The sequence below is a fragment of the Selaginella moellendorffii genome, unplaced genomic scaffold, assembly GCF_000143415.4.
Source record: "Selaginella moellendorffii unplaced genomic scaffold, v1.0 SELMOscaffold_7, whole genome shotgun sequence".
Classification (NCBI taxonomy): domain Eukaryota; kingdom Viridiplantae; phylum Streptophyta; class Lycopodiopsida; order Selaginellales; family Selaginellaceae; genus Selaginella; species Selaginella moellendorffii.
The window spans coordinates 1,399,589-1,425,960 of NW_003314268.1; the positions used below are offsets into that span (position 1 = coordinate 1,399,589).

The following is a 26,372-nucleotide window of genomic DNA, read 5'->3' on the forward strand; positions in this document are numbered from 1 at the left end:
CGGACCCAATTGCCTGATTCCGCGCGCAACAGAGCAAAACAGGGCGGAATCTCGCAAGCCCAGGTGAGTGCAACGAAATGATTCATGGACGAACAACAACAGCAACCATAAGAACAAGGAAAAAGATGATGGAATTGTCGACGATCCATTCCATCGATGAGAGGATCGAGGCATTAAAAAAGCCTCTGGGGAATTTCGAGAGGCTGGTTTCTCGTTCGCGCTCTTGCCTGCCTCATATCTCATCTCGTTTGATCTGTCTTGCGTGTACTTTGGCCAAAGAACATGTCCAAAAGAAACAAAGGTATTTATATATATTGTGTTGGTTGACCACTCTCCCCCTGTGTAGTCATGGTCCATGTCTCTCACTCAACACACTCAAAGAATATCTCTCTATCTCACATATCACACACACAACACTCAAATCCTCACTCTGGGATTCAAATCTCGGCTTTTCAATCGCTTGGGCAGCCGCAGCGCGCGATTTCCTTGGATGGGCAGCCGCGAATCGGGAGAATTCATCCCGAATTGCAGTAGAATCGCAGCATCGGACCAGCGATGAACCAGAGCACTGGGGATTGTGCTTGATTCGTCCATCCATTCCCGTCGATCGATCGATTGGAGCTGGCGAGAGGTCTCACATCACAGCGACGGTGCGATCTGGCTTGCCCGGCCCGTGCGAATGCGAGGGAGGCGGATTGGAAGAGGACGAGGACGAGAAGAGCTTCCGCAAGCCATGAACCCTAACGCTCCGGAGCGACGGCCCAATGCACGCCGGGACGTGAAGAACGGGCGTCACTCGCACGCTCGAGGAGGAAGGCTTGTGATCCGATGGCCGCCTCCAGTTGCTCTCGCTGTGCGGGCGCGAATTCCCGATCAGGACGTGGTCCTGGAGCTGCATCTTGGCCGATAGCGTGGAAGAATTCGCCTTGCGATTGCTCCCACTTCTCTGGAGATTGCTGCCACTGTTCTTCCCTGCCGACGAGTTCTGGAGCTGCCCATGGAGCCTGGCGTTAGAGATTCCAGCCGATGATCGCCGCCCCCTGCTGCTAGCCCGGCCTCTGTTCGAATCGGGCTTGCTCCTGCTCGAATTTCTGCCCGGGGCGATGGCGATCTCGTCTGGGAAATCCGCGGAGGAGGAGGAAGAGGAATTAGCCGACGACGCTGTCCAATTTGAGGAGGAATTGGAGGAAGTAGACGAGACCGACGAGGAGTGGAGCGCCAGGATCTCGGGATCGCAGGAATTAGAGGAGGAATCCTTGAGCAGCGGCACCAGAGAGCTGTCATGGACAATCTCCGCCGGATCATCCGGAGGAGAGATCTCTGGCGCATTGGAGCTGCTGGAATTGGAGCTGCTACTCCGGTTAAAGATCATCTTGAGAAGCTTGGCTGGAACACCTTGCTTGGAAGAACTCGATGCTTTTGGGGAAGAAATGGATTTTCTTTGAAACCCGAAGAGATCTCTCCAGCGGCTGGAAGAAGAACATTTGCCAGATTTTGGGGGCGAGGAGGGGCGCGAGGTGTAGCCCGGCGGGGGATAGGAAGAGGATTTGAGCGTGGACGCCACCACCAATGGGCGAGCGGGAGATCTCAGCGAGCGCTCGCGGCGCATTAGGGCAACCGGTGGCGATCTTGCCACGATCGATCCTTGCTGCTGCTTCATCTGGGCGGTGGGCTGGTTCTTCCCAGGCGGCGCTGGATCCATCCGGAGCTCGGACAAGTCCTGGACCATTTGGATTCGCGGAGGGAGATGGAGTGGCAGGAGCTTGCCCTTGTAGAAGAGCTCGTCGGCGGAGAGCATTGGGGGGTTCTTGGGCGGCGCCGCGCGATCGCTAGCGGCGGTGGCGCTGGCCGTGAATTCAAACTCGCCAGACGAGGAGGAGGGGCGGTGGCGCGGCGATAGCGAAGCGCCCACATTGCTGCCGGGATGATCTAGATCGCCCAGTTGGGCGAAATCGTTGGAGAACGAGATCCGTGGGCTGTGCCAAGATCTACCGCTGCTGCTCCTGCTGCTACTGCCGCCGCCGCCGCTGCCCAGATCATCCGAGAGCTCCACCGATTCCAAGAAGCTCTTGCCCGCCATAGCTATGGCCTTCCTCTTCCCGGCCTGTGATCGAGGCAGCGCGGCCTCTGGAAACCATGAGTCGTCCGCGGCGATTCCACTCCACTTCCTCTCGCCACTAGCATTTCTCGCGATCAGCGATGGATCGATCGATCCAGGAGGGGGAGAGCTACGAAAGATCCAATTGCTGGCCGGAAAGGAATCGCCAGGCGATGCCCTGTACTTTCTGGGCTAAATAGCAAGGAAAAGAGGATGGGTCATGGCTTTGCTTGTAGCAAGCACAACAGTGCAGCCATAGACAGGCGGGCAAAACTCCCCCACACGTGCCACGTGGACACGTCGTGCGAATCGGACGGACGCGATCGTCCTATACACCGAGACCGGATTAGTTATGATACGACGGCATAAACCCCCGTGGTTTAGACCATGATTAGTACGGACATACTGCCAGGGTGGGCCACATGGGGTTTAAATCCAGTACGGCCCACGTGGCCAGAACAATATTTGTCTTTCCCGGTTATGTTAATCGTAGCCCCTAAAGTAGAAGCGTATGGAATCTCGCAGGAATCTTCCGTTCCATGGTAGCTGGATAGAGAGGAATTTTTACCTAAGTGACAAGCGCTTGTACTTTACCTTGCAGCGGAATAAAGCTGCGCAGCAAAAAGAAGATCTCTACCAAATACGAGCCGTCCATTCCAGGATCTATCCAACGGCTGCAATTTAACATTTTAAAATCTGGCGCGGGCAAGAAAAGAATATCCCCATAAAAGCGAAGGAATAAAAAAATTCACGAACTAGCTAGAGCTGGCCGCTAGACGAAGAATTGCTCGAGCTTCTCAGCTCCTGCTTCTTCTTCCTCCTCCTCTCGCTGCGATTCAACACCGCGACAGCGCTCTCCAATCGGCTCACAATCTCGCCCATGCTCGGCCGCTCCTTCCCCTCGAGCCGGACGCACTCCTCCGCGAGCTCCGCCACGATCAACACCGCCTCCATCTCGTCCGCCTCCTCAGGAAGTCCAATCCTCGGATCCAGGATCGAGATCACTTGCCCCGCCAGGATGAATGGCACCGCGAAATCCACCACATTGACAGGCAGCTGTGGATTCTGGCGGAGCTTGAGCCGGTTCTCCACGATGATCGCGCGCTTGCCGGTGAGGATCTCGAGCAGCACCACGCCGAAGCTGTAGACGTCGCTCTTGGTGGTGAGCTGCTGGAGCCTGTAGTACTCGGGATCCATGTAGCCCACGGTGCCGGCGGCGGTGAGCGAGAGATGGGACTCGCCATCGCTCGGACCCATGAGCGAGAGACCAAAGTCCGAGACCCTGGCCGAGCACTCGGCGTCGATGAGGATGTTGCTCGACTTGATGTCCCTGTGGATGATCGGAGGAACCGCGTACGTGTGGAGGTACTCGATCCCCCTGGCGGCCTGGAGGGCGATCCCGATTCGCATTTGCCACGAGTTTAGATTGATCGCGAAGATCCTCTCTTGCTGCTGTGGGACGATCTCTCCACCCTCTTGCCGTTCCTGGTGTTCTTCCTCCTTTCGCCCGTGGAGGTGATCGTGGACGGTTCCATTCGGCATGAAATCGTAGACGAGCAATCGCTCGTCGTCCTCGGCACAGAATCCCACCAGCGTCACCAGGTGCCGGTGGTGGAGCCTGGTGAGGAACTCGAGCTCGCTCTGGAAAGCCGATTCCTTGTCCTGGAACTTCTTCTTGGCGATGGCGTCCATGCCCGACGATCCAACCCCGCCGCGCTTGATCGCCACCTCGCGCCCGTCCGGAAGAACACCCCGGTAGACGGTGCCAAAGCTGCCAGTGCCGATGCGATTGTCATCGCTGAAGTTGTCGGTGGCGGCCGCGAGCTCTTCCAGCGTGAATGTTTCGGCTCGGCCCAGGCTCCTCCGGCTCCCGGTCACGTACGATGCTCCACTGCGCTGCCGTCGCAATTGCTGCTGCTGGGAGATCGTCACCGATCCATTGTTGGCATTCACGGAGTGATGGATCCTTCCGGACTCTGAGCGCTTGCGGAGCCTCGACCAAGAACAGAACGCGATCGCGACGAGGCCGAGTAGCATCCCTGTCGATCCCAGCACCACGCTCACGATCTCCACGTTCGATAGCCGCCGCCGCCGAGATCTTCCAGGAGGAGGAGGTGGAGGAGCTAGCGCTGGAGGTGGCGGTGATGAGCTGCATTGCCTGTCCCCGCCAGTGATCCCGCAAGGGACCTCCTCGATTGCCCCTTCCGGGCATCTGGTGCACGACACGCAGACGTGATTGAATCCACCGCAGACGCTGGAATTCCCTGTGGCATTCACCAGCGCGTACGATTCCGCCGCGCATTGCCCACTGCTACACGATCCTGGCAGCGATTGGCTCAACCCGATCGAGACGCTGCCCCAGCAAGTTACCCCAAGATCGCCGCTCCTCACGCCGCAAGTGTAGAAATCCCCCGCGGCGATGGAATCAAACCTCACTCCTGCTGGCGCCGCGAGCTGCGAGGTGGAATTGTCGCCCCAGCAGAGCGCCTGGCGCGTCGATCGATCCAACCCGCAAGAATGCCTCTGCCCTAACGCAAACGCGAAGAACTCCACGCTGGGAGGGAAATCCAGCTGCCCGTACGTGTTATCGCCCCAGCAGTACGACACGGTCCCAAAGGACGAGTAAAGACCACAGACGTGTTGGCCGCCCGCCTGTACGGACGAGAATGAGCCCTGCGATGGCTGGAAGCGCCGTTGGATCGATTCGTCGCCCCAACACACGACGCTCCCGTTTGACGCGACGATGCCACAGCTGAAATTCGAGCCGCTGGTGATGCTGGTGAGATTTGCTAGATTAGTCGGTGCCGCGATGCCGATCCCTCGCCAGCAATCCACGCCGCCATCGATCGATCGAATGCCGCAGACGTGGGAATCGCCCACCGCGATCTGGGAGTAGCTCGCGCTCGAGAGGCGGCTGCGCGAGCTGAAATTCATGGCATCCCAGCAAAAGGGCTGGCGCGTCCACTCCCTGAGCGCGCAGAAGAATCCATTCCCGCCCGAGATGCCAACGAAGGAAGCGTCGCCATAGCTGAGTGGGGGGCTGGCGCTGTTATTGCTGCCCGCGCAGCTGATGATCGATCCAGCCAATCCGGGGACAATCCCGCAAATCCGAGCTTCTGGGTACGTGGGAGCGATCCCCGACATTGAACCCAATGAGCGCGCGGCAGGGATTAGCAGCGAGACGACGAGAAATCGACATACCAGACCCCATTTCTTCGCTAAAGCTCTGTTCTTGCGACCCGAATTCCTACCCAAGGAGATCGAATTCTCAAGAATTGCCTGAAACCCACTACACCTGTCCATGAAGCAAGCTGATCAAGCTTGGATCGTCCCCAATTGCAGCACATTTTTCGTTCCCGGGTCGTGCAATTCCGGCCGGTCTCGGGTTTCGATCGGTAAGGAGGAAGCGAACGCCTATTGATGAACGACCGCGATTTTCTGCCGCGCTGCTGGTACCTAGAGTCGTCGTCCAAAGTCCTCCACGGAGCGCGAGCTATAAATCCCAAAGCGGGCTTTTCTCGCAGCTCTCGATCGTTTCAAACCGGCGGCTCATTGACCATTCCAGCACAGTGGAAATTAGCACCAAATTTTTGTGCGTGCGCGGTCTAGCAAATCTAATCGTTGTTTTCTTCTTCTACGTGGTCTTGAGGGAGCTTCCGCGTTTTGTCAATTCAGCGCGCAGCGTGTGAAAAGTGCCATGTCTGATTAACCAAGAGCCGTAGGATCCCGGTCAAGCCCAGCTCTGACGTTGATTTGACAAGAATATTCCACCGATTTGAATTTAAAACCTTTGCCGCGTGGCACCGCCCACCCAGCTAACCTGTGGACGAAGTGTCGAACTCCGTTGAAAACTTGCGCTGGGGCGGAGGGGGGGTTCGTTCTCGACATTTTCTGCATCTGGGCGAGTTATTTCTCGTCAATCAGGAGCTCTGGAATGCTACAAGGACGCACAGAAAGCAAACGAAAAGAAAAAAAAAAGATGGAGGTGATCCGTGGACGTCCTTGTCGGATCCACAAACACCCAAAAACCTTTGCTCTAATCTTTTCAATAAATTCGCGAACCTTGACGCTGCTGACATTTGGCTGGTTTCTAGAATCATTTAAGCTGTCCTGGCCTTAAACCTGCGAAAAATAATCACAGTAAGTTCACGACGAGAAAGTTGCAGAGTGTTTCTTCTACCTGTACTTCGGTTTGACGTTTACCAGGAAAGCAGCGCCAAGAAAACAAAGGTTTTGAGGCATTCAAAGCAATTTTTACAGAGATTGGTACCTCTGAATTGAGTCCATGGTTTGTGTACAAGACCCTGGCCAAGTCCAGCCATGGAGATCCCTCTCAAAATACAGCGATGACTCCGCTGCTCTGAGAAGTCTTGACGGAATCTCGCGCCCTGAGACAAAAAAGAGAATAAAAAGTATGTAATAAGAGAAACTGAAGTTAACAACTTACCTCTCCAAACCTTTGATGCGATGCCGACTCGGTCAGCAAAAGCCCCAGTTGCCACCTCAAAAGATCGCTCGCTGTCGATGACTCTTGACTCTCCTCGGTCTCCTCCTTTAATTTGATTTTCGTTTGCTTCACACCTTAATCGTGGAAAGCGCGTTTCCCCATCGAAAGCCCCATTTCGCACGACTAAAGTGTTGTGTAAGACGAGGAAGAAGCACGGGGAGCGATGAATGCGAGCACCGGAGCTGGCCATCTCTGTCTTCTCTGCCTGTAAAAACTATGAGAAACTCCAAAGCATTGTTTCTAGTGCTGCCAGTAAGTAATCCCACTGTGACTTAAAAAATCTCGTAGCTTACTTGGTTCGAGGAGGAAGGGGAACCGACGAAGTTTTCTAGTGCTTTCAACACCTCCAAAACTTGTGAGGGACAGGTAGATCGATCAGTGTATGCGCTGCATGATCCACACTCGTTTTGCTTTGCTGTCTAGATCAAATTCAATCACCAAGTACTTAGACAACGAAGTAGGAAGAAAAAAAAATTCGTTTCCTTTAAAGCATTGAAAAGGTTATACCAAAGTTTCCGGACTGTTAGAACACATGTCGCTCCACTACTAAAAAACGATCCCCTTCTTCTCAAGAAAATCTTTTGCCTCGATGATATCCTGACAGACAATGAAGCGAAAAAGATCAATCTCTTTTTTCCCGAGAGAATTTGGTCGAGAAAAGTAAACCTGTTGTAGTAGAATCGCCTCCTTGGGACACGATGGAAAAACCAGGAGTCCATAAGCAACCATTACGACGCCATAGCAACCCAAAGCAAAAATCGCGAGAATTGGAAGCTACAAAGTTAAATATTTAGCGAAGAAAAGATAGAACTGCAATACTCACGTAAGGAACGAATTTTGCTACGCGATCCGGTAGATCAGATCGAAGGAGTAGACTGAGCCACAGCGCGGTGACGAGAACAGCGATGGCGCCTAGCTTGATCACCTGCTTCATGGCGCTCGTCGCGCGAGCCCAAGAACCCTAGATCGAATTTTGGCGCTCACATTTTTAGGGCTCTTAGTGGGTTTGGGGTTTGCGAAATGGGGGGAGAAGACGAGTCGCTGCGCGCGGAGATCTCTCGTCTCCAGCAGCGCGTGGAGATGCTAGAGCAGAAGCTGGCTGATCGAGATCGCGTGCCTGTGAGGAGTGCGGCGGCGGAGGATTTGCGGTCGGCTTACACGACTCATGGATTGAATTCGTATCAGGTCTGTCGATATAGCAGGCAGCTCCTCGTTCCGGCCTTTGGCATCGCAGGTGTGTATTACGAATAGTTTCTCTTCTGGAACTTCCTTTTTCTTCTTCGAGGCTAACGAGCTAGTATCAGGCCAAGAGAAGTTGCTAAGTTCTTCCATTTTGGTTATTGGCTGTGGAGGGTTAGGCTCTTCTGCCGCATTATATCTTGCTGCCGCTGGTGTTGGTATACTTCCTCGAATTCTAGTTCGTGAGTAATTTTTTCTGTGGCAGGTGTTCTTGGGCTTGTGGACCGTGATACTGTGGAGCTAAACAATCTCCATCGCCAGGTACTTCGTTTCGTTCTTCGCACTTCAGACATTTTTTTTCTTCGTTCTTTTCAGATCATCCACTCCGAGGAAGCCATCGGTACGTCAAAAGTGAGGTCCGCTGCTACGTCTTGCAGGAGGTATGGTGTTTCTATGCGTCAGCAATGGTTTCTAGTTCTTTCTTCCTGTCGTTCCTCAGGATTAATAGCTCTCTATCCATTTTGGAGTTTCCAAATGGATTTTCCGCTGACAATGCATTGGAGATTGTGAGAAAGTATGCCATTCAATCGTCCTTTCGCCTGAATTCTGCGCATTCTTCAACAGGTTCGATGTGGTCGTCGATGCTACGGACAATCTCCCGAGTCGCTACCTCATTAGTGACGCCTGCGTTGTTGCAAGGAAGGTACATATCCATCAATTCGGACTTATAGAACGGATAAAAGAACACTCGTAATTCGCGTTTCCAGCCATTGGTATCCGGCGCAGCACTCGGTCTAGATGGCCAGGTAAGACTTTCATCAGCTTGATGTGATTTAATCCAACATTCTTTTATGCAGCTAACTGTTTACAATCACAAGAATGGACCATGCTATCGTTGCTTATTTCCTGTCCCACCTCCTCAAAGCGCTTGCCAAAGATGTTCTGATAGCGGAGTACTTGGTGTTGGTACGTGAAGCTTTACAGCCTCGAAGATCTGAATCCTTTATTCTTGTTCTTGCAGTGCCAGGAATAATTGGCTCCCTTGAAGCTCTAGAGGCAATCAAGCTTGCAAGTGGTACCGGGGAGCCACTTAGCAGCAGAATGCTAATCTTCGATGCGAGCTTGGGAAGGTTCCAAAATGTAAGGCACGCTGTTTCTTTTGAGCTGAGCAAGTCATCTAGACTTTTTTGTCTTTTATCAGATCAAACTGAGAGCAAAGAATCCAAGCTGTGTGGCGTGTGGAGACAATCCGGAAATCACTGAAGCGAATTTTCACAACATGAACTACGAGGCGTTTACCGGGGTTGCCATGACAGATGAGGTAAGTAGGACCAACACGCTTTCAAATCTTCGATAATCTTTCTCTATCATTTCGTAGGCTCCAGTTCGAAAGCAAGTGGTCTCTCTTTCCAATTCCCTGAGCTGCTTAGAGCTGAGAAAACGCATCGAAGAAAAAGTCCCTCACGTCCTGTTAGACGTCCGTGACGAGCACCAGTACGCCATCAGCGCGCTGCCACAGTCGACAAACATTCCTCTCTCGCAACTCCAGAAGAACAGCCAAGAGCTCCGCGATATCATACTCGACGACGAGAAGATGCCAGTCTTTGTCATCTGCCGGAGGGGGAATAGCTCTCAGGAAGCTGTGGAGCTGCTCAGAAACTCTGGAGTTAACGCCTTGGATGTCACGGGAGGACTTGAGGCGTGGTCCAGAGAGGTAGACTCCAAGTTTCCTTTGTACTAAATCGTTTTTTCTCTACAGGAAAGCTCAAAGGTCTTGGTTTTATTAGAAACAACTTTTTCTTTCGAGAATCATCAAAAGTTTCGCGGAATAATCTCGTTTCGAAGCAAAGGTAAAGAGTTTTGCTTGAGAAAGACTACAATGGAAGAAAAGTTCAAGCCAACCGAAGTTTTGGTTCTAGCCAATCAAAATATTGGAAGCTACAACCTTTCCCACAGAGTTTGATCTATCAAAAACACCATGGCAGGTTTGTATATAAATCTAGAACTTGGGAGCTACATCGTCGTCTTGGGCGCTAGAAGCAAGCGTCTAGCAAACAACAGCAACACAAGGCCGCCAAACTGGAAGAAAAAAAAAGGATCAAACAAAGAAAAAATGCAAAAAAAAAAAAGGGAAGAGCTTCGAGCGAAGCGAGGCTCCAGAAACTATAAATTTACCATCCCTCGATGAACGATGGGCCTTTGTTGTTTTGATGATACTGCTCCTGGTTATATCCCGGCTGTTGGACTGGATAGCCCGCTGGAGGATAGCCTTGCGGAGGATATCCCTGGGGAGGATAGCCTTGCGGAGGATAGCCCTGGGCGGGATACGCTTCATACCCTGCCAAAACACCCCAGATCTCTCAGATATCCAGGATTTCTCCGCGATCAGGGTAAAATCGTCGCAAAGATCTCGCGATTTCTCGCGGCGCTTACCTTGAGCATAGCCTTGCGGCGGCGGCGCTTGCACTGGCGGCTTCTGATCGTAGTAGCTCATCCTCTCCTCCGCCAAGAAATCGAATCGATCGAAAGCAAAACGAACGAGTAAGTGGTGCGTGTACCCGTTATAAAAGGGGCCAAAAACGCGGAATGGCTATTCCTAGGCTTGACGGACGGTCGAGATTCGCGGAGGCCACTAATCGACGGCTTCCCGGAAGCTGGCCTTAAGACTGGGGTTTATGGGGTTTAGGGCTGACGATGCCCCTGTTTTTTAGGGTTCTTGAGGATGAGGAAGCTCTGGCGATGGCGACGCGCCGGCTTGCGCCAGGTTCGTGCTCGATTTGTCGCGGATTTTGATTGATTCTCGTGGTTTCAGGGAGAATGCCGTGGCGCGGGTTGTTTGTTTCGAGCATATCGACGCAATGCGGGTCTTCCAGTGATTTGTTCGATGTCTCGGCATTGCTGCGGCTAGGAGGAGCAAAGGCGGCGCTGGATTATCTCGATTCCAGGCAAGGTCGAGATGGTTTCTTGGATTCTTCCACGCTCGCGAGGTTGCTGCTGGATTGTGGAAGATCCAGCGCTCTCGCGGAGGGCCGGCGCGTCCACGAGTACGTTGTGAGATCCAGGTTTGTCCGCGACGCGTTCCTTGGCAATCACCTCGTCCATATGTATCTCAAGTGCCAGAGCTTCGACGAGGCCGAGAGGGTTTTCCAGAGCGCTGCTTGTGAGAGCTTTGATGTTGCAACGTGGACAGCAGTGATCGTCGCTAGAGCGGGGCTCGGGAAATGGAAGTTGGTGTTTGGTCAGCTGGATGAGATGGATCGGAGAGGGATTCCACCGGACAGGGTCATGATCAAGACGTTGCTCACTGCTTGTACCAAGCTCGGTGCTCTGGAAGAAGGGAAACTTATCCAGGATCGTCTAGCAGGAACCCAGCTCGAGCTCGATATTGGTGTGCGCAACCTCACGATCAACATGTACGTGAAGTGTGGTTGCCTAGATGGAGCAGTGCAAACTTTCGCGAGGATGAAGCGACGGGATGTGGTCTCCTGGACTGTGATGATCGGAGCTTACTCACAGGATGGGAAGTTCAGCCTCTCGCTCCAGCTCTTCCGGGAAATGCTGCTCGAAGGGACTGCTCCAAACAGTGTCACCTTTGTCAGTATCTTGAGCGGCTGCGAAGCACCATCTTTACTCGAGCAAGGGAGGCAGATTCACGCTCTAGTGGTGGAGAGCAGTCTCGAGTCACACGTCGTTGTAGCGAATTCTCTGCTGGGGATGTATAGCAGATGCCGCAGCTGGGAGGATTCGAGAAGTTTGTTCGACAGAATGAGCGTCCGAGACTCGGTTTCATGGTCGACGATCATCATGGCCTACGAGGAGTTTACCGGAGTTACACGAACTACGGGAATATTCCGAGAATATTCCATGGCCTAGCTCTCCTGTTCGCTTCATCGGTGATGGCGGGTGAGTAAGATATTGATCTTCATGAGGAGTATGGTGTTAGTGATAATGGCCATGATGATGTGGAAGAGACTCTTAATGATGTCATTGTGTGTTAGATTTCTGAGGTTCAGAGCGACGTAACAAGTTCGTGATTACCATTGGTATGTCAAGTATGCCAAGGATTATAGTATCGTGGAATGGAAATCATCACCGGATGTTTGTAATAGTCAATAGGTTGATTCTTGGTTAGAATTGTGAGAAAGTTGTTAGTCTCACAATCCTTGTGAGGATAAGGTGAAGATAGATTTCTTTGTGATGAAGTTTACGGGCTATGCTTATTCGTGGTGAAAGAACTACATTAAAGTTAATTCGAAGCCGACTTCTTAGACTGATTTGACAAAGGTTTTCTACACTTCGTTTGTCAAAAAGTTTGAAGAAGTTAATCTCGTGAACTAGCTATTAAAAATTTAACAAAGGACTTTGTCTTTGAATGCATATGCCCGCAAGTTCTATGATCTTTGCCTTAATCTCATGGGCACCTATAATGAGCTGTTAAAAGTGCAATGTTTCATCAAAAAATTGAGCTTAGTGGATATGTAGCAAAAGGTCAAAAAGGATTTTCCTACAACATTGACTGATGCAATCACTAGGGCTCAGATCTTTTCACCCAAACTGTCAGTCAACTTAGTCAACTCTAGTCAACAGGATGGTCTATGGGGAGGTCAACGTGATAACCAAACCACCAATACTTCATCTTTAGAGAAGAAATTCCTATTATTCTATCATAGCTTGAAGAGTGGAGATGGTAATGAGGCCAAAAGACATTGTTTGGACTAATGAGAGAAGGATAAAGCAGAGGGCAATTATTTTCATTGCCATAGGGCTGAACATTAGAGCAAAAATTGTTCTGAAAGGGTCAATGAATGAATGAATGGCAACATTATCTATATGGATCAGACTTCCATGTGGATTTAGATCATCAATCTCTCTAATATTTCAGTCGACAAAAGGATCTTCGAGACCGCCTTGCTCATTGGCAAGAGTTCCTATAGGAAATGTTTGTTAAAATCCAGTACAAGTATAGAGGTGACAATAAGGTGGCTGATGTATTATCCAGGATGGTAAATTCTATCTTGTTCATAAAGTTATCCAGCGATCTCTTAGATGAGCTTAAGGAGTTTGCTGACTTCGACTCCTTTATCACTAATATTTGCGCGAAGGTTTTGTTGAGGGACGCCTCTACAAATTTGAAGGGTAACAAGTTTGCATCATTCGAAATACGAGATGGAATTCTAGTGAAGAAGGGACATGTAGTGGTTTCTCGTGTTAACAAACTCATCAAACAAATTTTGGTTGAGTGTTATGATGTGCCAAGTGTTGGGCATTCGGGGGTATTGAGAAAGTATATTTTGGTGAAGAGGCATTTCTTTTGGCCTGGGAAAGTCAGATGTTGAGAAATACATACATGGTTGTTTGACTTGCCAAGCAATCAAAAATTAATCATCAAAAGCTCGCTGGCCTCTATCATCCTTTACGTGTACCCGAGAATAAATGGGATAGCATCTCAATGGACTTTATCATTGTTTTGCCCAAAACCTTTCAAAGAAATGATGCTATTTGGGTTGTTGTGGATCGTTTGACCAAGATGGCTCACTTCTTCCCTGTGAAAATGACGATAAAAGCTTCTGAACTTGCTCAGTTGTTTGTAGACCGGTTATTTAGTCTCTATGGTTTGCCAGGTGACATTGTGAATGATCAGGATTCCAAGTTCACGTCCAAATTTTGGCAAACAGTCTTTGAAAAGCTAGAGACTAAGTTGAGCATGAGTAGTGGTGAGCATCCACAATCTAATGGACAGACAGAACGCATGAATCAGCTATTAGAAGATATGCTAAGGTTTTTTGTGGGAAACTTGACTCGACAGAGAGTATGGGAGAAGTACTTACCTTTACTTCACTTTGCTCATAATAGCGCTCATCAATCAGCTATTGGCATGTCTCCCTTTATAGCAATATATGGCTATGAGCCTAAGCCTCTTGTGAGTTTGAATTTGGCTTTGGTTTGGGTACCTCATGCTTGTGATTTTCTAGAGGATATGCAAAACAAACTTGAGTTGGCAAAGTTGAACATAAGGCAAGCTCAATAACAAGACAAAAGATTAGCTGATGAGCATCATCGTCATCAAGAGTACAAAGTTGGTAACAAGGTTTTCCTTAAGCTGTCAGATGCACAACAGTTTCTGAAAGGAGGTGGCAGTGCTAAGTTGCCTCCATAGTATTGTGGATCTTAGACAATTTTACAGCGTGTAGGGGATCTTGCATACACTTTGGACTTGCTAGTTAATTCAAAAATTCATCCAACATTCCATGTGAGTAAGCTTAAAGCGTGTTTGCACTCTGGTGATATTGTGGATCAATCCATCATCCAAGTCCCAAAGATTGATGCAAAGAAGGTTGGTCCAACCAATATTCTTGCTCAAAGATTGGTGAAAACACGCCAGAAGACAACTAAAGAGTTGTTAGTTCAATGGAATGATTATTCCATGGACGACGCTACATGGGAAATTGAGGATGACATGAAGAGAGTGTTTCCAAGTTTTGGTTATAATTTAGATGACATTTTTGAGGAAGGGGAAAATTGAGTTTTATATCCGTATTGCTATATAATTTGAGCTGTTTGTTCTATTTTCATTCTTTTGTTTCTATGATTATATTGTCATGTGAAAAAGCTATATTGCTTTCTTTCTTTCATGGCCATTTGCTGTGACATTGGTGTTGCCATTTGCACACCTTTTCTCCATGGCCATATTGCCTTTTGACTCCCTTCATGTGAGGCTCGTTTAACTTCTTAAGGCTGCCTTATGTTGCTAGGTCATCAGAACGACACAAACCACAAGAATATTCTGAGAATATTCCATGACCTCTGGGATTTAAAGCAGCTTGGGCTAGGGTTCACTCTCCTGTTCGTTTCAATGACAGATGAGGTAAATAGGACCAACACGCTTCCAAATCTTCGATAATCTTTCTCTATCATTTCATAGGCTCCAGTTCAAAAGCAAGTGGTCTCTCTTTCCAATTCCCTGAGCTGCTTAGAGCTGAGAAAATGCATCAAAGAAAAAGTCCCTCACGTCCTGTTAGACGTCCGTGACGAGCACCAGTACGCCATCAGCGCGCTGCCACAGTCGACAAACATTCCTCTCTCGCAACTCCAGAAGAACAGCCAAGAGCTCCGCGATATCATACTCGACGACGAGAAGATGCCAGTCTTTGTCATCTGCTGGAGGGGGAATAGCTCTCAGGAAGCTGTGGAGCTGCTCAGAAACTCTGGAGTTAACGCCTTGGATGTCACAGGAGGACTTGAGGCGTGGTCCAGAGAGGTAGACTCCAAGTTTCCTTTGTACTAAATCGTTTTTTCTCTACAGGAAAGCTCAAGGTCTTGGTTTTCTTAGAAACAAAGCACTTTTTCTTTCGAGAATCATCAAAAGTTTCGCCGTTAGGTAAAGAGTTTTGCTTGAGAAAGACTACAATGGAAGAAAAGTTCAAGCCAACCAATGGCTAGAACCAACGTATTTTCCCACAGGGAGTTTGATCTATCAAAAACACCATGGCGGTTGTATATAAATCTAAGCTGCATCGTCGTCTTGGGCGCTAGAAGCAAGCGCCTAGCAAACAACAGCAACACAAGGCCCCCAAACTGGAAGAAAAAAAAGGATCAACAAATGCAAAAAAAAAGGGAAGAGCTTCGAGCGAAGCGAGGCTCCAGAGATTTTGGAACTATAAATTTACCATCCCTGGATGAACGACGGGCCTTTGTTGTTCTGATGATTCTCCTCCTGCTTATATCCCGGCTGTTGGACTGGATAGCCCGCTGGAGGATAGCCTTGCGGAGGACATCCCTGGGGAGGATAGCCTTGCGGAGGATACGCTGAAACACCCCAGATCTCTCAGATATCCAGGCAAAGATCTCGCGATTTCTCGCGGCGCTTACCTTGACCATAGCCTTGCGGCGGCGGCGCTTGCACTGGCGGCTTCTGATCGTAGTAGCTCATCCTCTCCTGACTCGTTCGTTTTGCTTTCGATCGTGGTGCGTGTACCCGTTATAAAGGAGGCCATAAACGCGGAATGATATTTCCTAGGCTTGACGGACGGTCACTGCTTCGATAGCAATGGCTGATGGAGCGTGGTCAAGACGGCTTCGGCAGTGCAAGGGTTTATGGGGTTTAGGGCTGACGATGCCCCCTGTTTTTAAGGGTTCTTGAGGATGAGGAAGCTCTGGCGATGGCGACGCGCCAGCTTGCGCCAGGTTCGTGCTCGATTTGTCGCGGATTTTGATTGATTCTCGTGTTTTCAGGGAGAATGCCGTGGCGCGGGTTGTTTGTTTCGAGCATATCGACGCAATGCGGGTCTTCCAGTGATTTGTTCGATGTCTCGGCATTGCTGCGGCTAGGAGGAGCAAAGGCGGCGCTGGATTATCTCGATTCCAGGCAAGGTCGAGATGGTTTCTTGGATTCTTCCACGCTCGCGAGGTTGCTGCTGGATTGTGGAAGATCCAGCGCTCTCGCGGAGGGCCGGCGCGTCCACGAGTACGTTGTGAGATCCAGGTTTGTCCGCGACGCGTTCCTTGGCAATCACCTCGTCCATATGTATCTCAAGTGCCAGAGCTTCGACGAGGCCGAGAGGGTTTTCCAGAGCGCTGCTTGTGAGAGCTTTGATGTTGCAACGTGGACAGCAGTGATCGTCGCTAGAGCGGGGCTCGGGAAATGGAAGTTGGTGTTTGGTCAGCTGGATGAGATGGATCGGAGAGGGATTCCACCGGACAGGGTCATGATCAAGACGTTGTTCACTGCTTGTACCAAGCTCGGTGCTCTGGAAGAAGGGAAACTTATCCAGGATCGTCTAGCAGGAACCCAGCTCGAGCTCGATATTGGTGTGCTCAACCTCACGATCAACATGTACGTGAAGTGTGGTTGCCTAGATGGAGCAGTGCAAACTTTCGCGAGGATGAAGCGACGGGATGTGGTCTCCTGGACTGTGATGATCGGAGCTTACTCACAGGATGGAAAGTTCAGCCTCTCGATCCAGCTCTTCCGGGAAATGCTGCTCGAAGGGACTGCTCCAAACAGTGTCACCTTTGTCAGTATCTTGAGCGGCTGCGAAGCACCATCTTTACTCGAGCAAGGGAGGCAGATTCACGCTCTAGTGGTGGAGAGCAGTCTCGAGTCACACGTCGTTGTAGCGAATTCTCTGCTGGGGATGTATAGCAGATGCCGCAGCTGGGAGGATTCGAGAAGTTTGTTCGACAGAATGAGCATCCGAAACTCAGTTTCATGGTCGACGATCATCATGGCCTACGAGGAGTTTACCGGAGTTACACGAACTACGGGAATATTCCGAGAATATTCCATGGCCTGGCTTTCCTGTTCGATTCATTGGTATTGGAACAGCACGTTCTTTTAGGGATGGCGGGTGAGTAAGATATTGATCTTGATGAGGAGTATGGTGTTAGTGATAATGGCCATGATGATGTGGAAGAGACTCTTAATGATGTTATTGTGTGCTAGATTTCTGAGGTTCAGAGTGACATAACAAGTTTGTGATTATCATTGGTACGTCAAGCATGCCAAGGATTATAATATCGTGGAATGGAAATCATCACCAAATGTTTGTAATAGTCAATAGGTTGATTCTTGGTTGGAATTGTGGGAAAGTTGTTAGTCTCACAATCCTTGTGAAGATAAGGTGAAGATAGATTTCTTTGTGATGAAGTTTATGGGCTATGTTTATTCGTGGTGGAAGAATTACATTAAAGTTAATCCGAAGCCGACTTCTTAGACTGATTTGACAAAGGTTTTCTACACTTTGTTTGTCAAAAAGTTTGAAGAAGTTAATCTCGTGAACTAGCTATTAAAAATCTAACAAAGGACTTTGTCTTTGAATGCATATGCCCGCAAGTTCTATGATCTTTGCCTTAATCTCATGGGCACCTATAATGAGCTGTTAAAAGTGCAATGTTTCATCAAAAAATGAATGAATTGTTCTGAAAGGGTCAATGAATGAATGAATGGCAACATTATCTATATGGATCAGATTTCCATGTGGATTTAGATCATCAATCTCTCTAATATTTCAGTCGACAAAAGGATCTTCGAGATCGCCTTGCTCATTGGCAAGAGTTCCTATAGGAAATGTTTGTTAAAATCCAGTACAAGCATGGAGGTGACAATAAGGTGGCTAATGTATTATCCAGGATGGTAAATTCTATGTTGTTCATAAAGTTATCCAGCGATCTCTTGGATGAGCTTAAGGAGTTTGCTGACTTCGACTCCTTTATCACTAATATTTGCGCGAAGGTTTTGTTGAGGGACGCCTCTACAAATTTGAAGGGTAACAAGTTTGCATCATTCGAAATACAAGATGGAATTCTGGTGAAGAAGGGACATGTAGTGGTTTCTCGTGTTAACAAACTCATCAAACAAATTTTGGTTGAGTGTTATGATATGCCAAGTGTTGGGCATTCGGGGGTATTGAGAAAGTATATTTTGGTGAAGAGGCATTTCTTTTGGCTTGGGAAAGTCAGATGTTGAGAAATACATGCATGGTTGTTTGACCTGCCAAGCAATCAAAAATTAATCATCAAAAGCTCGCTGGCCTCTATCATCCTTTACGTGTACCCGAGAATAAATGGGATAGCATCTCAATGGACTTTATTATTGGTTTGCCCAAAACCTTTCAAGGAAATGATGTTATTTGGGTTGTTGTGGATCGTTTGACCAAGATGGCTCACTTCTTCCCTGTGAAAACGACGATAAAAGCTTCTGAACTTGCTCAGTTGTTTGTAGACCGGTTATTTAGTCTCTATGGTTTGCCAGGTGACATTGTGAATGATCAGGATTCCAAGTTCACGTCCAAATTTTGGCAAACAGTATTTGAGAAGCTAGAGACTAAGTTGAGCATGAGTAGTGGTGAGCATCCACAATCTAATGGACAGACAGAGCGCATGAATCAACTATTAGAAGATATGCTAAGGTTTTTTGTGGGAAACTTGACTCGACAGAGAGTATGGGAGAAGTACTTACCTTTGCTTCACTTTGCTCATAATAGCGCTCATCAATCAGCTATTGGCATGTCTCCCTTTATAGCAATATATGGCTATGAGCCTAAGCCTCTTGTGAGTTTGAATTTGGCTTTGGTTTGGGTACCTCATGCTTGTGATTTTCTAGAGGATATGCAAAACAAACTTGAGTTGGCAAAGTTGAACATAAGGCAAGCTCAATAACAAGACAAAAGATTAGTTGATGAGCATCGTCGTCATCAAGAGTACAAAGTTGGTAACAAGGTTTTCCTTAAGCTGTCAGATGCACAACAGTTTCTAAAAGGAGGTGGCAATGCTAAGTTGCCTCCATAGTATTGTGGATCTTGGACAATTTTACAGCGTGTAGGGGATCTTGCATACACTTTGGACTTGCTAGTTAGTTCGAAAATTCATCCAACATTCCATGTGAGTAAGCTTAAAGCGTGTTTGCACTCTAGTGATATTGTGGATCAATCCATCATCCAAGTCCCAAAGATTGATGCAAAGAAGGCTGGTCCAACCAATATTCTTGCTCAAAGATTGGTGAAAACATGCCGAAAGACAACTAAAGAGTTGTTAGTTCAATGGAATGATTATTCCATGGACAACGCTATATGGGAAATTAAGGATGACATGAAGAGAGTGTTTCCAAGTTTTGGTTATAATTTAGATGACATTTTTGAGGAAGGGGAAAATTGAGTTCTATATCCGTATTGCTATATAATTTGAGCTGTTTGTTCTATTCTCATTCTCTTATTTCTATGATTATTTTGTCATGTGAAAAAGTTATATTGCTTTCTTTCTTTCATGGCCATTTACTGTGACATTGGTGTTGCCATTTGCACACCTTTTCTCCATGGCCATATTGCCTTTTGACTCCCTTCATGTGAGGCTCGTTTAACTTCTTAAGATTGCCTTATGTTGCTAGGTCATGAGAACAACACAAACCACAAGAATATTCTAAGAATATTCTATGACCTCTGGGATTTAAAGCAGGTTGGCCTAGGGTTCACTCTCCTGTTCGTTTCAATGACAGATGAGGTAAATAGGACCAACACGCTTTCAAATCTTCGATAATCTTTCTCTATCATTTCGTAGGCTCCAGTTCGAAAGCAAGTGGTCTCTCTTTCCAATTCCCTGAGCTGCTTAGAGCTGAGAAAATGCATCGAAGAAAAAGTCCCTCACGTCCTGTTAGACGTCCGTGACGAGCACCAGTACGCCATCAGCGCGCTGCCACAGTCGACAAACATTCCTCTCTCGCAACTCCAGAAGAACAGCCAAGAGCTCCGCGATATCATACTCGACGACGAGAAGATGCCAGTCTTTGTCATCTGCCGGAGGGGGAATAGCTCTCAGGAAGCCGTGGAGCTGCTCAGAAACTCTGGAGTTAACGCCTTGGATGTCACGGGAGGACTTGAGGCGTGGTCCAGAGAGGTAGACTCCAAGTTTCCTTTGTACTAAATCGTTTTTTCTCTACAGGAAAGCTCAAGGTCTTGGTTTTCTTAGAAACAAAGCACTTTTTCTTTCGAGAATCATCAAAAGTTTCGCCGTTAGGTAAAGAGTTTTGCTTGAGAAAGACTACAATGGAAGAAAAGTTCAAGCCAACCAATGGCTAGAACCAACGTATTTTCCCACAGGGAGTTTGATCTATCAAAAACACCATGGCGGTTGTATATAAATCTAAGCTACATCGTCGTCTTGGGCGCTAGAAGCAAGCGCCTAGCAAACAACAGCAACACAAGGCCCCCAAACTGGAAGAAAAAAAAGGATCAACAAATGCAAAAAAAAAGGGAAGAGCTTCGAGCGAAGCGAGGCTCCAGAGATTTTGGAACTATAAATTTACCATCCCTGGATGAACGACGGGCCTTTGTTGTTCTGATGATTCTCCTCCTGCTTATATCCCGGCTGTTGGACTGGATAGCCCGCTGGAGGATAGCCTTGCGGAGGACATCCCTGGGGAGGATAGCCTTGCGGAGGATACGCTGAAACACCCCAGATCTCTCAGATATCCAGGCAAAGATCTCGCGATTTCTCGCGGCGCTTACCTTGACCATAGCCTTGCGGCGGCGGCGCTTGCACTGGCGGCTTCTGATCGTAGTAGCTCATCCTCTCCTGACTCGTTCGTTTTGCTTTCGATCGTGGTGCGTGTACCCGTTATAAAGGAGGCCATAAACGCGGAATGATATTTCCTAGGCTTGACGGCAATGGCTGATGGAGCGTGGTCAAGACGGCTTCGGCAGTGCAAGGGTTTATGGTGGGTTTAGGGCTGACGATGCCCCCTGTTTTTAAGGGTTCTTGAGGATGAGGAAGCTCTGGCGATGGCGACGCGCCAGCTTGCGCCAGGTTCGTGCTCGATTTGTCGCGGATTTTGATTGATTCTCGTGTTTTCAGGGAGAATGCCGTGGCGCGGGTTGTTTGTTTCGAGCATATCGACGCAATGCGGGTCTTCCAGTGATTTGTTCGGTGTCTCGGCATTGCTGCGGCTAGGAGGAGCAAAGGCGGCGCTGGATTATCTCGATTCCAGGCAAGGTCGAGATGGTTTCTTGGATTCTTCCACGCTCGCGAGGTTGCTGCTGGATTGTGGAAGATCCAGCGCTCTCGCGGAGGGCCGGCGCGTCCACGAGTACGTTGTGAGATCCAGGTTTGTCCGCGACGCGTTCCTTGGCAATCACCTCGTCCATATGTATCTCAAGTGCCAGAGCTTCGACGAGGCCGAGAGGGTTTTCCAGAGCGCTGCTTGTGAGAGCTTTGATGTTGCAACGTGGACAGCAGTGATCGTCGCTAGAGCGGGGCTCGGGAAATGGAAGTTGGTGTTTGGTCAGCTGGATGAGATGGATCGGAGAGGGATTCCACCGGACAGGGTCATGATCAAGACGTTGTTCACTGCTTGTACCAAGCTCGGTGCTCTGGAAGAAGGGAAACTTATCCAGGATCGTCTAGCAGGAACCCAGCTCGAGCTCGATATTGGTGTGCTCAACCTCACGATCAACATGTACGTGAAGTGTGGTTGCCTAGATGGAGCAGTGCAAACTTTCGCGAGGATGAAGCGACGGGATGTGGTCTCCTGGACTGTGATGATCGGAGCTTACTCACAGGATGGGAAGTTCAGCCTCTCGCTCCAGCTCTTCCGGGAAATGCTGCTCGAAGGGACTGCTCCAAACAGTGTCACCTTTGTCAGTATCTTGAGCGGCTGCGAAGCACCATCTTTACTCGAGCAAGGGAGGCAGATTCACGCTCTAGTGGTGGAGAGCAGTCTCGAGTCACACGTCGTTGTAGCGAATTCTCTGCTGGGGATGTATAGCAGATGCCGCAGCTGGGAGGATTCGAGAAGTTTGTTCGACAGAATGAGCGTCCGAGACTCGGTTTCATGGTCGACGATCATCATGGCCTGCTCTCGGGAGGATTCCCACTGCAGGGATGCTCTCCCGCTTTACCGCTCCATGCTCCACGAAGGTGTGATGCCGAAGACGTTAGCTTTGTCGATGGTGCTCGAAGCTTGCGGGAGCTTGGCGGAACTTAAGGGTGGCAAGCTCGTCCATGCACACGTTATAGAGAGCGGCTTAGAGGGCGACCTTGTGGGGATATCACTCGTCAACATGTACGCGAAGTGCGGTACCGTGGGGGAAGCTCGCAAAGTTTTTGATAGGATCAACAACCGGAGCCGGATTCTCTGGAACTCGATGATCACAGCATACCAAGAAAAGGATCCTCACGAAGCTCTCCATCTCTTCCGAGAAATGCAGCCGGAAGGCGTCAGTCCGGACAGGATCACCTTCATGACGGTGCTCAACGCGTGCGTCAACGCAGCGGATTTGGAGAACGGGAGGACGATCCACACCAGGATAGTCGACAGTGGATTCGCAGCGGACGTTCGCGTTGCGACGGCTCTCTTCAACATGTATGCAAAGTGTGGAAGCTTGGGAGAAGCTCGAGGGGTTTTCGACAGCATGGTATTTCGGGACGTTGTGTCGTGGAACAACATGATTGCTGCCTACGTCCAGGGCCGCGATGGAGAGGGCGCGATCTCACTCTGCTGGGCAATGCAGCTCGAAGGTATGCGACCAGACAAAGCAACTTTTACTAGCCTGCTCAACGCTTGTTCGGATCCTAATCGTCTCGTCGATGGCCGACAGATTCATTCGTGGATCGCGGAGAGCCGGCTGGAGAATGATATAGTCATGGTGACGGGACTCATCACCATGTACGCCAACTGTGGGAGCCTGAACAACGCGAGAGAAATCTTTGACAACATCTTCTCCAACAGTCGGCAGCACCACCGGGACTTATTCCTCTGGACGTCGATGATTACTGCCTACGAGCAGCACGGCGAGTACAGGAAAGCTCTCGAGCTCTACGAGCAGATGCACTCTAGACAGGTCGAAGCGGACAGGGTGACTTTCATCTCGGTTCTCAACGCCTGTGCGCATCTCTCCGACTTACGCCAAGGCCAGGCCATCCACGCTCGTGTCATGCGAAGAGGGCTCGCGACAGACGTAGCAGTGGCGAATTCCATCGTATTCATGTATGGGAAGTGTGGGAGCTTCGACGAGGCCAGCATAGTCTTCGAGAAGACGAAGCACAAGGACATCTCCTTGTGGACTGCCTTGATAGCGTCCTACGCTCGTCACGGTCACGGTGAACAGGCTCTCTGGATCTTTCGAAGGTTGAGGCAGGATGGCATCGAGCTCAGCAACTTAACGTTCGTCGCCATGCTTTCCGCGTGTAGTCACGTCGGTCTCATCGAGGAAGGCTGCGAGTTCTTCGCCTCCATGGCCGAGCTCGGGATTGAGCCGAATATGGAGCACCACAGCTGCTTGGTGGACTTGCTCGCAAGGGCCGGGCATCTACACACCGCGGAGGAGTTCCTCTCGAGAATGCCGGTGGCAGCCAACACCATAGTTCTCACAGCCTTGCTCGCTGCTTGCCGAGTTCACGGTGACGTCGAGAGAGCTCGTCGTGTTGCGGAAAAGCTCGAGGCCTTGGACCCGGAGAGTGAAGCACCATACGTGACTCTCTCGAACATTGAGATGGTACTTAGATTTTTTTTTCTTGGCTTGTCCTTACCTTCTTTGTTCCTTCCTCTTTTTTTTTGCAGGGTGATCATTCCATCTGCTACCTTTGAGTGACTTACACCTGACAATGAGCGTTGGATAAGATGCCTTTTCTATCTTAAGAGGACTAAATCTGTGTCCTTGCGTTAAGGGTAAGTAGCTGTTTAAATAGATTCTAAGCCTTGTAGTTCCGTCGTGATTCTTCTTCTCTTTCGTCAACATAGTTCCTTGTCGGTATCGATTATTCAGCCTGACCCTCAACATTTTTTTCTCATGTTGTGAAGTATCTTGGCAACTAAAAGTCTCGAGAGAAAGAGGGGCAGCGCGCCATGGAGGTCGATGGCGGAGCTTCCAAAGAGCGGCGATGGCTTCCAAATTCCTACGTTATGAAGCTCACGCTGGCGGCCGGATTGGGTGGGCTTCTTTTCGGCTATGACACTGGTAAGCGAGCTTCCTGATCTCTTTTCTCCTTCTTCTCTAATGGAATTGAGCCGCAGGGGTCATTTCTGGAGCGCTTCTTTACATCCGTGATGACTTCCCGGAGGTGGACCGAAGCACGGTCCTTCAGGTGATGCAAAGAACGAACATTGAATTGGTTTCTCACTCGATGGACACCAGGAAACGATTGTTAGCATGGCCATTGCTGGAGCGATCCTGGGAGCTGCCATTGGTGGAAAGATGAGCGATCGTTTTGGAAGGCGGCCCGTGCTGATTGTGGCGGATGCTTTGTTCGTAGTTGGGGCGGTGCTCATGGCAGCAGCAACAAGTGCCACGTTATTGATCGTGGGTCGAGTCTTCGTTGGACTTGGAGTTGGAGTTGCGTCTATGACAGCTCCTCTCTATATCGCCGAGGCTTCTCCCGCGAGTAAGCGCGGGGGACTCGTGAGCTTGAACGTTCTCATGATCACCGGAGGACAGTTCATATCTTACGTTATAAATTTTGCTTTCAGCAAGGTACTTCCTTCTCTCTCCTATATTCGATGTACTGAGCTGATGCTATTTTGGATACAGCTGCCTGGAACTTGGCGATGGATGTTGGGAGTAGCGTGCGTGCCTGCCCTTCTCCAGGCATTTCTCATGTTCTTTCTTCCGGAGTCTCCTCGGTGGCTCTTCAGACAGGTAAAAAACTCTTGAAAATGTTTTTTAACTCACGCGAATGACCAGGGACGAGTCGACGAGGCTGTTGTCGTGCTGACCAAAATCTACCCCGGGGATCAACTGAAAAAAGAAATGGGCGAGCTTCAGGCTTCCGTGGATGCCGAGAAAGAAAACAAGGCTTCGATAAAAGAACTTATTAAATCCAGAGAAATCAGGCTTGCTCTACGAGCTGGCGTTGGTCTCCAGGTACTCTAGAAACTTTTTCCTGAAACTTTGGTGATATATCTTTTCCCACAGATTTTCCAGCAGTTCGTGGGGATCAACACGGTCATGTACTACAGCCCCTCCATCGTGGAGCAAGCCGGCTTCGCATCACACCAGACCGCGCTGCTACTCTCCATGATCGTTGCCGGCATGAACGCTCTGGGAACAATCGCAGGGATAGTCCTCATCGACAAGTTTGGGAGGCGTCGCTTGTCCATGAGCAGCCTCGTCGGCGTCATCCTCGCTCTGGGACTCCTCACGGCCGCGTTCCAGATTACAGCCAGCGACGCTCCAGCGGTGGACATCACCTCCTCGTTCGCCTCTCCATACACTTGCCCGGACTTCTCCAGGAACTCCGCTCGCTGGGACTGCATGTCGTGCTTAAAGCACGACTGTGGTTTCTGTGGAGCCGAATCCAATCAGGCAAGCATAAGCATCCCCTCTCTCTCTCTCTCTCTCTCTCTCTCTCTCTAGAGTCTCTCAGCTTCTAAGACTTGTTCTTCTCCTCGTAGATGTTTGCCGGGAGCTGTTTCATCTCGAACAGAACCGTGGGTGACTTTTGTGGCGACAACCATCGACCGTGGTTCACAAAAGGCTGTCCAAGTCACTACGGGTGGCTGGCTCTCATCGGCCTGGGAGCTTACATCGCAGCGTTCTCTCCAGGTATGGGGCCAGTGCCTTGGGCCGTCAACTCGGAGATCTATCCTCTCAAGTACCGGGGGGTCTGTGGGGGGATCGCAGCCACCGCAAACTGGGTGTCCAACCTCATCGTCGCGCAGAGCTTCCTCTCGCTCACCAAGGCCATTGGAACGTCGTGGACGTTTCTACTGTTTGGAGGGATCTCGGTGGCGGCGCTGCTCTTCGTCTTCTTTTGGGTTCCTGAGACCAAGGGCCTGTCGTTTGAGGAGATCGAGAGGCTGTGGCAGGGGGAGAATCGGCAGCAGCAGCCGCGGGGCATCGAATCCAAAGAAGCCGCCGTTGAGAATGCGTGAGACAGAGAGATCAAAATGGTTTGTGACAAGTTCCAACTCTTTCATGCTGTGATTGATCAAGAAAGTGTATATGTTTTTCTAGTGTATGAGAGATGTGTGACCCATGGGGTGTTTGTTGGTCATCAAATTCTTGCTGCACCAACTTTCCAAAGTTGGTGAATGTGTGTGAATTGAATGCTTAGGATGCTTTCATATATATCTCTTTATGCTCTATTTCTAGAGCTTGGACC

The 26,372-nt window shown here is 49.5% G+C and overlaps 9 protein-coding genes across 11 annotated transcripts; 5 read left to right on the plus strand and 4 right to left on the minus strand.

Moving 5' to 3' along the window:
• Positions 1-285: 285 nt before the first annotated feature.
• On the minus strand, positions 286-2,581 carry LOC112345185 (probable membrane-associated kinase regulator 1). The gene has a single exon (XM_024671478.1). The coding sequence runs from the start codon at positions 2,078-2,080 to the stop codon at positions 635-637; it is 1,446 nt and encodes a 481-aa protein (XP_024527246.1). The 5' UTR covers positions 2,081-2,581; the 3' UTR covers positions 286-634.
• A 171-nt stretch (positions 2,582-2,752) lies between these two features.
• LOC112345183 (putative serine/threonine-protein kinase-like protein CCR3) lies at positions 2,753-6,690 on the minus strand. 2 transcript variants are annotated; one of them, XM_024671473.1, is made up of 3 exons: positions 6,546-6,690; positions 6,369-6,486; positions 2,753-6,220 (listed from the first exon to the last, which is right to left on the minus strand). In XM_024671473.1, exon 3 carries the CDS (start codon positions 5,399-5,401, stop codon positions 2,858-2,860), a length of 2,544 nt encoding a protein of 847 aa, XP_024527241.1. In that variant the 5' UTR covers positions 5,402-6,220; positions 6,369-6,486; positions 6,546-6,690; the 3' UTR covers positions 2,753-2,857. The 2 variants fall into 2 exon arrangements, with proteins under 2 accessions (XP_024527241.1, XP_024527240.1); XM_024671472.1 differs by having other exon boundaries at positions 6,279-6,486.
• A 373-nt stretch (positions 6,691-7,063) lies between these two features.
• Positions 7,064-7,590, minus strand: LOC112345187 (dolichol-phosphate mannose synthase subunit 3-like). The gene is made up of 3 exons (XM_024671483.1): positions 7,429-7,590; positions 7,272-7,379; positions 7,064-7,202 (listed from the first exon to the last, which is right to left on the minus strand). The coding sequence occupies exons 1-3, from the start codon at positions 7,537-7,539 to the stop codon at positions 7,152-7,154; spliced, it is 270 nt and encodes an 89-aa protein (XP_024527251.1). The 5' UTR covers positions 7,540-7,590; the 3' UTR covers positions 7,064-7,151.
• LOC9652781 (adenylyltransferase and sulfurtransferase MOCS3-1) lies at positions 7,581-9,577 on the plus strand. The gene is made up of 11 exons (XM_024671480.1): positions 7,581-7,839; positions 7,910-8,002; positions 8,050-8,105; positions 8,160-8,224; positions 8,284-8,358; positions 8,409-8,487; positions 8,552-8,590; positions 8,642-8,750; positions 8,806-8,924; positions 8,986-9,105; positions 9,163-9,577. Exons 1-11 carry the CDS (start codon positions 7,626-7,628, stop codon positions 9,523-9,525), a joined length of 1,332 nt encoding a protein of 443 aa, XP_024527248.1. The 5' UTR covers positions 7,581-7,625; the 3' UTR covers positions 9,526-9,577.
• A 933-nt stretch (positions 9,578-10,510) lies between these two features.
• Positions 10,511-11,830, plus strand: LOC112345186 (pentatricopeptide repeat-containing protein At3g46790, chloroplastic-like). The gene is made up of 2 exons (XM_024671481.1): positions 10,511-10,548; positions 10,597-11,830. Exons 1-2 carry the CDS (start codon positions 10,524-10,526, stop codon positions 11,655-11,657), a joined length of 1,086 nt encoding a protein of 361 aa, XP_024527249.1. The 5' UTR covers positions 10,511-10,523; the 3' UTR covers positions 11,658-11,830.
• A 4,073-nt stretch (positions 11,831-15,903) lies between these two features.
• On the plus strand, positions 15,904-17,125 carry LOC112345146 (pentatricopeptide repeat-containing protein At3g46790, chloroplastic-like). The gene is made up of 2 exons (XM_024671325.1): positions 15,904-15,968; positions 16,017-17,125. Exons 1-2 carry the CDS (start codon positions 15,944-15,946, stop codon positions 17,120-17,122), a joined length of 1,131 nt encoding a protein of 376 aa, XP_024527093.1. The 5' UTR covers positions 15,904-15,943; the 3' UTR covers positions 17,123-17,125.
• A 3,196-nt stretch (positions 17,126-20,321) lies between these two features.
• LOC112345144 (cysteine-rich and transmembrane domain-containing protein WIH2-like) lies at positions 20,322-20,926 on the minus strand. Its single transcript, XM_024671323.1, has 3 exons — positions 20,783-20,926; positions 20,581-20,719; positions 20,322-20,488 (listed from the first exon to the last, which is right to left on the minus strand). The coding sequence occupies exons 1-3, from the start codon at positions 20,841-20,843 to the stop codon at positions 20,443-20,445; spliced, it is 246 nt and encodes an 81-aa protein (XP_024527091.1). The 5' UTR covers positions 20,844-20,926; the 3' UTR covers positions 20,322-20,442.
• Positions 20,927-21,015: 89 nt separating this feature from the next.
• Positions 21,016-24,025, plus strand: LOC112345053 (pentatricopeptide repeat-containing protein At5g39350-like). The gene is made up of 3 exons (XM_024670899.1): positions 21,016-21,080; positions 21,129-23,767; positions 23,833-24,025. The coding sequence occupies exons 1-3, from the start codon at positions 21,056-21,058 to the stop codon at positions 23,857-23,859; spliced, it is 2,691 nt and encodes an 896-aa protein (XP_024526667.1). The 5' UTR covers positions 21,016-21,055; the 3' UTR covers positions 23,860-24,025.
• Positions 23,834-26,338, plus strand: LOC9652334 (probable inositol transporter 2). Of its 2 annotated transcripts, XM_024670902.1 has the most exons (8): positions 23,834-23,940; positions 24,073-24,229; positions 24,286-24,356; positions 24,407-24,742; positions 24,800-24,907; positions 24,953-25,132; positions 25,184-25,573; positions 25,663-26,338. In XM_024670902.1, exons 2-8 carry the CDS (start codon positions 24,118-24,120, stop codon positions 26,140-26,142), a joined length of 1,677 nt encoding a protein of 558 aa, XP_024526670.1. In that variant the 5' UTR covers positions 23,834-23,940; positions 24,073-24,117; the 3' UTR covers positions 26,143-26,338. The 2 variants fall into 2 exon arrangements, with proteins under 2 accessions (XP_024526670.1, XP_024526669.1); XM_024670901.1 differs by having other exon boundaries at positions 24,407-24,907.
• The last annotated feature ends 34 nt before the right edge of the window (positions 26,339-26,372 follow it).